At 38.8% G+C, this 12,053-nt stretch overlaps 1 protein-coding gene across 1 annotated transcript in view; it reads left to right on the top strand.

Annotated features, from left to right (window-relative positions):
- cand1 (cullin-associated and neddylation-dissociated 1) overlaps positions 1-9,923 on the top strand; it is a 39,892-nt gene extending 29,969 nt beyond the window's left edge. The window contains exons 14-15 of the mRNA XM_041215892.1: positions 1,781-1,888; positions 7,572-9,923. Coding sequence (XP_041071826.1) covers positions 1,781-1,888; positions 7,572-7,796 — 333 coding nt within the window. The 3' untranslated portion in view covers positions 7,797-9,923. The remainder of the gene's footprint in view (positions 1-1,780; positions 1,889-7,571) is intronic.
- The last annotated feature ends 2,130 nt before the right edge of the window (positions 9,924-12,053 follow it).

The following is a 12,053-nucleotide window of genomic DNA, read 5'->3' as shown; positions in this document are numbered from 1 at the left end:
CTGGCCACATCTGTGGAGAGAGAAACAATGTTAACATTTTGACTTCCGTATGACTTCTTCAGAGCTCAAGAGAAGTAGAAATGTGATTGGATTTTATACTGTTTAAGAAGGGGTGGAGCAAGATGGAAGGTCAGGGATAGGTGGGAGCTAAGGAGCAATTGACAAAGATGTTATGGACACGGCAAAGAGTGCGTTAATGGCAGTATTAAAGACTAAAGAAGGTGCTGATAAAACAAAGGAAGAGCAGAATGTGTTAGTAGCAGAACAAGGGTCAGTGCTTTGTGAAAGCACAGTGTAGTAACCAGTGTCAGATGGCACTATGTTGGGGGGAGGGGAAAAGGATTTTTAAAAAAGTATAAATAAAAATTTAAAAAACAGGGGTGTTTAAAATGAGGTGCTTTTCCTCCAATTTGCGTTGTGATGGGCTTCACTAGAACATTGCAACAGGCCAAGGACGGACATGTGGGCATAAGATGAAGATGGTGTGTTGAAATAGCAAGCGGCAAGAAGATCTGGGTTGATAGGGCCCTCAGCCGTGTCTGACCCATTCCACTTTGACCCAGAACCATGATAGGGTCCCTCTTGTCCTCATTTTTCACTCCACCAGCCCTCCAAGTTCAAAGGATCATCCTCCAGCATGATGTCACCAACAAACAAATCTTGTCCTCCCCCCCCCACCCTGTCAGCATTCCATAGGGACCATTCCCTCAGTGACACCCTGGTCTGCTCCTCCATCACCCCAAACTCCTCATCTCCTTCCCACAGCACTTTCCCATGCAATTTCAGAAGGTGCAATACCTGTGCCTTTACCTCCTCACCGTCCAAGGCCCCAAACACTCCTTTCAGGTGAAACAGCACTTCACTTGCACCTCCTTTACTTTTATCTCCTGTATTTTCTGCTCCCAATGGGGCTCCTCCATATTGGGGAGACTAAACACAGACTGGGTGATCATCTTTGTTCAGTCTGCAAGCATAACCCAAAACTTCCTGTCGCTTGCCGTTTCAGCACACCATCTTGCTCTCATGCCCACATGTCCGTCCTTGGCCTGAGACAGTAAAGCCCAACGCACACTGGAGGAGCAGTGATTCATCTTCCGAATAAGCACTTTACAGCCTTCTGGACTTAACATTGAGTTCAACGAATTTAGACTATGAATTCTCTCCTCCATCTTTACCTTTGTTCATCCAATTATTCATTTTTTTACATTTAATTTTTAGATTTATTTATTTTTTATTTAACTTTCTTTTTTAATCCTCAATCCTCTTTCCTCGCCACCCCCAACAGAGCCACCTTCCACTGGTTTCTACATTGTGCTTTCATAGAGCATTGACCCTTGTTCTGCTCTTAACACATTTTGCTCTTACCTTTATGCCACTATCAGCATCTTCTTTAGTCTTCACCACTACTGTTAACAGTCCATTTGCTTTGTGACCTTGACATCTTTGTCAAACTCTCCTTAGCTTCTATCTTGCTCCACCTGCTCCAACATACCACCACCACCACCTCCTCCACCACCCCCACCCCCCTTAAAGAGTATAAAATCCATCACATTTCTACTTCTCATTAGCTCTGAAGAAGTCATACGGACTCAAAACATTAACTCTGCTTCTCTCTCCACAGATGTTGCCAGACCTGCTGAGTTTTTCCAGCATTTTTTAAAATGTGAACCAAAGTGTGTTGAAGGCTGGTTATATTGTTTTTTGGAAAAATGAAAGCTTGCATTTAGAATAATTAGATAGAAATTTGGTTTATTGTTGAAGTTTTTTTTTAACCTAACAGATGCTGACCTTCTTGATGTTAGTACGATTATCCACTCTTTGTCCAAGTGCCGTTCTACAGAGATTGGACAGGCTGGTGGAACCTTTACGTGCTACCTGTACAACTAAGGTATATATTTTGAAATTCAATATATAATTTAGATGGCTATGCAAAAGGTGCACTTGTTACTAGGCTATTTTTAGACCTTGAGATATCCACTTTTGTACTTTGAGTGCAATTTGATTCTCACCTGATTTGATGTACTCAATGCAGCAAGGAGCTAATGAGTTAATAGGTTATATGTACTCTATTCAGCTTCTTGCTCTGTCATTCATTTAAGATCATGGTTGATTTGATTGTTGCCTCAACTCCACTTTCCTGTTGGCCTCCCATAAGCTTTGGCTCCCTTGTAGATCAAAAATTTGCCTAACTCAACCTTGAATATCTTGAATGATACAGCCTTCAATGCTCTCTAGGATAGAGAATTCTGAAGACTAACAACCCACCGAGACAAGACAAGAACCCCCTCCTTATTTCTGTCTTAAATAGGAGAGACCCCATATTCTGAAACTCTTTCCCTTGTTTGTGCAGACTTGATTGGCCCAATGGCCTCCTTCTGTGCCGCTAAAATTCTTAGATTCTGCTCTTGATTCCTCCTTGAGCAACATTCTTTCAGCACCTACCTTGTCAAACTCCCTTGGAATCTTTTATGTTTCAATAGGCTCACTGCTTATTCTTATAAACTCCAGTGAGTATGAGCTCGACCTGCTCAACTTTTCCACATAACACAACCCCTTCATCCCAGGAATCAACCCAGTGAACCTTCTCTGAATTGTCTTCAATGCAGATATTTTTGGCATCCATCTATCTCGGGAGACAATGGACTGTGCCCAGGGTTTATGTCACTTCTATGTTGAACATTGTCTGTTCTGATCGTCGAGGCCAATTCGTAAGTGGCATAGATGAATAGTGTTGGGCCAGAGGTCGACTGATGTTTTTTTTTCTTCCGGCAGGTTCTCTTTTCTGCCACCTGCTCATTTCTTTTGTCCTCTGCTTTTTCTACACTCTCCTGACCGCTTGTCTCCAGGCATTCTGGTCAGCAGCAAGGATTGCCATGTATAAACTCCGGTCAATTTGAGGCTTGCAGATGCTCTTGTACCGCAGATGTGGGTGACCTGTTGGTCTTGTGCTGATAGCAAGCTTGCCATAGAACATGTCTTAGGGAATGTGGCCATCATCCATTCAGCTCACATGGCCCGGCCAACAGACTCATAACTGACTCGAGGGCAAACGTGCTGGGGATCGCTGTACAATGGTGTACTTCCATATTCAGCGCTCTGATTTGTCAGGTGGTGCCCAATATTTATCTGAAGCGGTGGAGCTGGGAGCTGTTCTGCAGCTTTTCATTGCTTGCATAAATTGTCCGTGCCTCGCTACTGTAATGGAGGGTGCTGAGAACACTATTCTGGCACACATGGAGCTTTGTATTTTCGATTAGTTTGTTCAATCTATACTTGACTTTGTCATGACAGCTGTGGCCTTCGCAATCCTGATGCTGATTTTGGCATCAAGGGATAAGTTGCCAGTTAATGTTATGTGACGCTGTTGATGACCTCCAGCGACGTTGTCAGTGTTTATCGAAGGTGGAATCTCTACATCCTGGCCCATAACTTTGGTCTTCCTGATGCTGATTGTCAGTCCAAACTCCTTGTGGGCCTGGGAGAACTGATGTGCAAGCTGTTGCAAATAAACTTGCTAGCCTCTAGCCTCTTTAAATAAGGAGACAAAAACTGTACACTTCTAGGTGTGGTCTCACCAGTGTCTTGTATAGTTGTAATAAGACTTTCCTTGTAATAAAGGCCAACATTCTATTTGGCTTACTAATTACTTACTGTACTTGAATGCTAACTTTTTGTGATTTCATATATGAGGACATCGAGATCCCTCCATACCGAAGCATTCTGCAGTCTCCATTTAAGTAATAATTCAATTTTTCTATTTTAAAAGTAGACAACCTCGCGTTTTCCTTCATTATACTCCAATTTGACAAATTTTAGTGCACTCACTTGCAGACTCTTTGTATCCTCCTTACAGCTTGCTTTCCTACTTAGCTTTGTATCGTCAGCAACTTTGACTACAATCCCTTCATTCAAGTCATTAATATCAATTGTAAACAATTGAGGCTCCAGCGCTAATGCATGTGGCACCCCACTAGTTACAATTTACCAACCTAAAAATGACCCATTTATTCTGACTGCTTCCTGTTAGTTAACCAATCCTCTATCCATGCTAATATATTACCCCCAACACTGTAAGCTCTTACCTTGTGTCATAACCATTTATTTGCACTGCATTAAAGGCGCTTTGACAATGCTCAAATTAAATATTGGTGTTTGGAGCTAATTAGATTTCTGCATTTTTTAAACCAGGAAAATCCTTCACTAACTTAGTGTTCTTCGAAGGAATTATTTAATAGGGTTACTTGGAATAAAACCATTTTTCTGGCTTACAGCATAGGGCCACCTTGGCATGCACGCTTTTTTCAAATGCTTAAAGAATTCAATTTGAAGGTAGTTATTGTGGAAAATGTGTTCAACAATTTATATTCAGTATATACTAGAATTTAAAAATAAAATATATTTAGTAATTTAGAAATTTTATTTCCTGTCATGTTGTAACTTTACATTATATTGACATCTTGTTCACAGATATTTTGTTGAAGTAACTGGATTAGAAATTCGTACCAACTTGTTAATGTTTTCAATGTTTGTAAAATGCTGGCAGGACTGTTTTAACCTTTAAAAAGTAAACCAGTACAATGGACGGTGCTAAGGAATATTCAATTTTTAAAAAAGATTCCAAAAGGATAGCTTCATAGTGACTGCAGGCAAACTGGATCCAAGCTCCCACTCAAGGCTGAAACATGGACAAGCGCCAATTTGACTTGCATTGCATGCTTCTCATTAATACAAAATATGCACTGTTGCTGACTTGTAAATTATTCCATATGATGACAATAATATCTTGCCATATTATGGGATAATTATTTGCAGCTCAAAGCTGCATACTTTGGCAAGTAAGATTGGGACATTTGATACATCTGTTTGCTTTTTTAAAAAAATAAAAATCTGCATTGAACAGTGAGAACAAAATAGATGCTTTAGGGTTGGTTTCCTAGAGCTGTATGTTGAGACTAGAGGACTGGCTATTTTTGATCTCATGTTATGAAACGGGAAAGGGCTAATGAATAATCTTGTTGTAAAAGAACCTTTAGGGATGAGTTACCATAAAATGATATAATTCTACGTAGTTTGAAAGTGAGGCAGTTCAATCTGAGGCCATGGTGTTAAATTTGAATGAAGGAAATTATGAAGGTATGAGGTGGATTGGGAAATACATTAAAAGGTATGATGGTACATAGGGAATGGATAGTCTTTAAGGAATTATTACATAGCTTACAACAACTATGCATTCCTTCAAAAACCCAAAAAGAAAAGCCAGTTAACTGTGACTAACAAAGGAAGTTAAGGATTGTATAAGATTAAAAGAAAAGGCCTATAAAGTTGCCAGAAATACTAGTAAAGCTGAGGATTGGGAGGATTTTGGAATACAGCAAAGGAGGACCAAAAAACTGTTAAAGGAAGTGAGAATAGAATACGAATGTAAACTAGCAAAAAACATAAAAACGGATTGTAAAACCTTCTCTAGGTACGTAAAAAGGGAAAGTTTGCTAAGACATCCATTACAAGCTGAGTCAGGAGGATTTCTAATGGGGAACAGAGATATGGCAGAGAAGCTAAATGATTACTTTGTCTCTCTTCACTGAGGAAGATGCAAGAAATCGCCCAGAATTAGAGATCCAAAACGAAGAAATTGGTGTTCGTAAGAAGGCTGTATTGGAGAAATTAATGGGACTGAAGGTTAATAAGTCTCCAGGACCTGATATTCTACATCCCTAGAGTGTTCAAAGAGGTAGCTATGAATATAGTGGATGCATTGGTGACCACCTTGCAAAATTCTATAGATTGTGGAATGGTTCCTGCAGATTGGAAGGTAGCAAATGTCAGTCACTCCACTATTTAAGAAGGGAAAGAGTGAGAAAGCAGGCACTACATACCTATTGGCCCTTCATCAGTTGTAGGCAAAATGCTAGAATCTATTAAAAAGAATATGAAAAATGGGCACTTAGATAATGATCTTGGGTTGGTCAACATGGATTTATGATTGGGAAATCGTGTTTGACAAACCAGTTGGAATTTTTCGAGGATGTTACTAACAGAATTGATAAAAGAGCTGGTGGACGTAGTATACTTGGATTTTCAGAAAGATTTTGATAACCATTTTGATAACCCTCCTTTGTGGGGACTTTATCAAAATTAAAGCACATGCGATGGGAGGTAATTTCCTGGCATAAATTAAGGATTGGTTAACAGGCAGAAAACTGGCGGAATAAACGGGTCGTTCTCACTTTGGCAGGCTGTGACTAATGGGTACTGCAAGGATCAGTACTTGGGCTCAGCTGGTTCACAATATATATCAATGATTTGAATGTGAGGACCAAATGTAATATTTCCAAGTTCACGGTGGGAATGTGTGTTGTGAGGAAGATGCAAATTGGCTTCAAGGGGATTTGGACAGACTTTGTGAGTAGGCAAGCACATGGCAGATGGAATATAATGTGGAAAAATGTGAGGTTATCCACTTTGGTAGGAGGAACAGATGTGCGGAGTATTTCTTAAATGGTAAGAGATTATAAAATGTAGATGTACAAAAGGACCTGGGTGCCCTCTTCAATAAGTCACTGAAAGCTAACATGCAGGTGCAGCAAGCAATTAGGAAGGCTAATGGTATGTCAGTCTTTATTGCAAGAGGATTTGAGTACAGGAGTAGCAAAGTCTTGCTTCACTTGTATAGAACCTTGGTTTGATTGTAACTGGAGTGCTTTGTGCAGTTTTGGTCGCCTTACCTTTGGAAGGATATTATTGCCATAGCGGAGTGCAATGAAGGTTCACCAGATTTGTTCTCAGGATGGCAGGACTATCCTATAAAGAGAGATTGGGGAAACTGGGCCTGTATTCTCTAGAGTTTCGAAGAATGAGAGATGATTGCCCAATACTTAAAGGGATAGACAGGGTAGATGCAGGTAAGGTGTTGGGGAGTCTACAACCAGGGGACAATTTCAGAATAAGGGGGAAGCCACTTGGGATTGAGATGAGGAGAACTTTTTTTATTCGGAAGGTTGTGAATCTTTGGAATTCAGAGGGCTTTGGAGGCTCAGTCATTGAGTCTGTTTAAAGCAGAGATTGACAGGTTTCTAAAAACCAGTGACATAAAGGGATATGGGGATCGTGTGGAAAAAGGCATTGAAGTAGGTGATCAACCATGATCGTATTGAATGGCGAAGCAGGCTCGATTGGCTGAGTGGCCTACTCCTTTGTTCCTAGAGGTTTAACAGGATGTTTAAAATTGGCTAATATTGTAGATGTTTAGTCTTTGTGAATACTGAGATAGTTACACTAATAGTTTTCTGGCTTGGTTTCAGATATTTCTTGTTAGTGGATCAGTTTATTTGTTTAAAAAAAGTGACAGTTTATGATGCCCAGAGTTGCATAATGAAATCAAGCAGGCACCGTCTAGAACATGATAAACAAAGGAGTATTTCAACTTTATTACCTGTTATTTTCCCTATTCCCTCCAACCTATACAAAATTGTGGAATTCTTTAAGTTTGTCGGCCTATAAAATTGTTCCAAAAAAAATGCTAAAAAATTGATTTTAAAGTCTCATAAGATTTTAATGGTTTGATTTGCTAGGTAAAAGCTAACTCAGTCAAACAAGAGTTTGAGAAGCAAGATGAACTGAAACGCTCGGCCATGAGGGCAGTTGCAGCACTACTGACCATTCCAGAAGCAGAGAAAAGTCCACTTATGAGTGAGTTTCAGTCTCAGATAAGCTCCAACCCTGAGCTGGCAGCCATCTTTGAGAGCATCCAAAAGGACTCGTCTTCTACGAGTTTGGAGTCAATGGACACTACCTAAATCTTTTCTTCCAAAGAAGGAACCTTTAATTCTTGTATTGATGTTATGCACTGAAATTTTAGTCAGTACGCAAGCAAAAAGAAAATCTGTACTTTGAGCTTTAAGCTTATGAATTCATTTTTACTTTCGTGGAAATTCTAGTTTTTGTTTATTGTTGCTTTTTTAGTAGTTAACCCAGAAAGTCCTTGTAGTTAAAGTGGAAAAAAAATAGTGTAAATTACACAGAACATTTTGTTATACCACACACAATTCAGCAGTATTTAAAAGGCAATGCATTTGTAGAAGTAGATTGTGTATAGGTATACAATAAGGATTTTGGTGTGCTGAATGAACTTGGAATATAAATGTTAAATTTTACTCCCAAGATGTTTTCTTTCAGGAAACTTCATGCCATTCACCTTTATTATGTGATTTTTGCAAGAAAAAAAGGAGAAAAAAATGTCTGTTCACCTGTCTACTGTTTTGTTTCAGCTTGCTAAACAATAGTTAAAGAACTCTGCTTTGTGAGATTTATTATATTAAAATGGTTGGCACAGTTCTTAAATCATAGATTGGTACTTCCAATTTCTTGGAATGACGAATTATTTCCATGAATGCATTGATACTGCATGGGACATTCCAAAATGTACGTTCTGTAAAATGTGTTTTGTTTGGAATACAAAGCTTGAATTCAAAAGATGATTTTATCCTGTGCACCGCTAATGCCTTGCTAGGTTTGTTTTATTGATCTTATTATAGTTTACATTCAATTAACTTTTTCAAGTAAAGGTAGAATAAACCACTAAAAACTGTACTAAATTGGGTCCAACTGAAATTAATAGGAATGTACTGAATTAGAAAAGCTCATTTTAGCCTGCCTAGATGCTCCCAAAGTTGGAAAAACTATATCACTTATAAGCTATTTTATATATCCCTCAAAAAGCTATTGCGCAAAAAAAAAATGAAGCGTTCTTGAATTTTTGAGTAGTGGTGCCACGATCGACCATCACTGCTTTCTTTTTAGTTCCTTTAATTGGAGCCATGTGTTCAGGGAACGCCATAATAAATTAGTTTTGTTTTGGTGATTGGTGGAGTCATGAAAGCATCAGTGTTACTTGATGCTGTGTTTCGAAATTGATACACATAATAACTTGCACTTGCATGGTACACTGTAGATAAGATAACATCCCACAAGGCTTCAGGGGATTGAAAAACTTAAAGAGCAGGAATTGGGGGAAACATTAAGAAAGGTTACAAGGCGACAGTTTTTGGATGATATTGGTTAGGTAGCTGGAAGAAAGTACACATGTTGCATAAATGCTGTTTGTGGGTGGGTTGGAGGAGTGGGGACCATGGTATGTGAAGGCTGATTACACAAGCATCAGCTGCTCTTAATTCTGCCTTCAAAAGCTATGTACTCTTGTGTTTTCCTGTGGAACTTAAATAGCTATTTGATGGAAATTTCAGTAGATAATTACTCTACACTTTAGAAAACATGTGATGACAAAACAAATCTAATCTGAAAATTGCATTTCCAATTCTCCCCTCTGACCACTACACATTCCATACAGTTTCCATTTCAGTGTTTATCATTGTAAAAGCAATGTTCATCATATTATATGTTTGATTAAGAAATCTAATTTAAGCAGCAAATATTCTGTCAGACAAAGGCCAACTTGCATTATTCTCTTTTGCCACCAATCAAACTGCTTTCTGAATGCTTCAAATGCTCAGTGTACTTTTTATGCATTCTTCAATAATGCCTGAATCTCTCTTTTGTTTGAAATGGCATCAGTTTATCAGCTGAGAAAGGTTGATCCATTATTGCGTTAATTTCTCGTCTAGAATGAGTTTTGGTGAAGTCTGATCTATGAGAGAACTTTTTCAAAACTCCGACTTTTAGAGTCTACGTTGAAAGTAAACGCACAGCAGCTGGATCCTGATGCATAATTTGTTCTGTGACAATTTCTGTACTGGGAATGATGACTTTTGTTCTTCCTGTCCATTTATAACCCATTTGTTTAATTTAGTAGGAGGAAGAATGCATTTTACAGAAATATGAAGAGTTTTGAAGATCCCCAAAATTTGTCCATGTATTGATTTGTAGAATATTTAAAATCTCTTTTTTTATATAAAACTGGAATTTTATGTTGGAGTTTTGCTTAATTGTGTACCAAGACTACTTTTTTGCTCATTTGAGTGTATGTGTATCACTGACTGATACTTTAGATTCAGTCATTATATCTGTACTACAGATTGGTACTTCGTGTATGCTTACATGTACATGAACTGTACTTTAATGTGCACCCCAAACTGGTGCTTTGTTTCCTGCAAGCAGTCATTTGAAATACTTTTGGTGTGTTAGTACTGCACTCTAATGCTTGAGGTGGCCGGAGACACTTAAGGCTTTGATGTAAATGACAGTCGTATACATCAGAGATCAATAGTCTGTGAATGTCAATTTTGTTTTGGCCGGTGGAGCTCACTGATGCGTGTGGTGCGAATGAATTATGCATTGATGCCTTTGGTTTATTTTTTGTAATTGCATGTCTAAAGATTAACAATTCTGTAAAATGGGGAACTGGTTTAGTGCACTGGAATTCTTATGTACTTTTATTAGGTGCTTATTGAATGGTTATTTTCTAAACTGATCTATTTAAATAATCAATTCTGATTCAAATCATTGTCTGTTATTGCATAAAGTACGACTAACACCACTTGATAAAAAAAACAGCTGACACAACCAAGATCTGCTTTCAGAAGCAACAGGAGACCTTTTTTCTTTGAGTTGTAGTTAATGCCTAGTGTAGGTTTTGTTCATTCTAAAAAGCATTTTGCACAAAAATGTTGCTTTAAAATCCACATGTCCAGTTGTAACAAAGGATCATTTCATACAGTAATAATGTACATCTATTTGAAAAATACAGAAGAGTATGTACAAGATAAGAACTCCCATCCACTTCACAATCCCTGTCACATCTTAGTGTACCAAAATATTGTGCAACCATTGACTTCAAGTTGAAATATATTCACTGTAGTTATGGTAGCCAGTTTTGTGCACAGCAAGTTGATTTGTTTGTAGTGATGATACTTGGTGTCATGGAATCTTTTACATCCACTTGTAAAAGCTGACATCAAGTCAGTTTATGGGCTCATCTGAAAGATATTTAGGTATTGTAACATCCAGGCATTGCCATCCTATCCAACATTCTAAACATCCACCTTGTCTACCACACTGAAGTGTGTGCTATCTATGGGGGCCACTGCAGCAAGGTACCACTGCTTCTATGGCAGTGCCTCCCAAGTCCATGATCTCCACCAGTTAGGACAAGAGCATCAGGTTCGTAATGTGATTACGTCCAAGTTTCACACCATCCTGTCCTGGACATAAAACACTATTCCATAATGGCTGGGTTAAAACTGTCAACCCAACCACGTTTTGGGATTACCATCACCAAAAGGACTGCAAGGGTTCAAGAAGGTGACTCACCACCACGTTCCTAGGGCAAGTAGGCAATAAATGCTGAATTTACTGAGAATTAATATTGTAAAGATATTTTTGTGGTTCAGATATGGGTGATACAGTGCATGCCTAAAATTGAAAGCGCTGTGATAGTTGCCTGGTACGTGATCATTGCTTTGTCTAAAGTTGTGCTGATACTCCTGCATGAGCTGCATCTTAAAGGAGAATTCTTTTGCGATTCACTTGGTGGCATTGTGCAGGGAGCATGTAGGAGTATCAACTAACTCTCTAGAGCTTTGGGAAATTACTAATCTATGGAAATGCAATACCCCTGTACCTTCATACTGCTGGCAGTTATCTCATGGTAAAGGAGGCAAAATCACTTGCCTAATCAAACCAAGCATGGGTGACTCAATGCAGCTATAGATAGCTTATGTTGCTGAGCATCCCTGGGCATAAAAATTAGCAGCGCTTGTGTCTTTGGCAGCCATTGGTAGTGCTGTACTGCTGATGGTTTTTGCCCACAAATTCTTGCAGGATTCACGGCAACTCCCTCATCCTGTTCCTTGTGCATTGCATTAGTACACTAATCGGTATTTGTGGATCGTGCAAAGTACCAAGAGATGTGGCCTCACTTGCCTGCAATTCTGCTAGATCCTCTTTTCTAGCAAGTACAAGAGGATTCCAATGGGGTACTGTATTGTGACACTTATGCCAGTTGATGAAAAATGAATGTTTAAACAATTGCTCCAAGTGCTACTGAACAGTTGTGGCAATAATACAAAAGCGAGAATAGGTGCAGAAAAATTTTCTAA

The sequence above is a fragment of the Carcharodon carcharias genome, chromosome 21 (genome assembly GCF_017639515.1).
Source record: "Carcharodon carcharias isolate sCarCar2 chromosome 21, sCarCar2.pri, whole genome shotgun sequence".
NCBI lineage: Eukaryota > Metazoa > Chordata > Chondrichthyes > Lamniformes > Lamnidae > Carcharodon > Carcharodon carcharias.
Note: the sequence above shows the minus strand (reverse complement) of the source record. Positions and strands in the feature narration are given on the sequence as shown.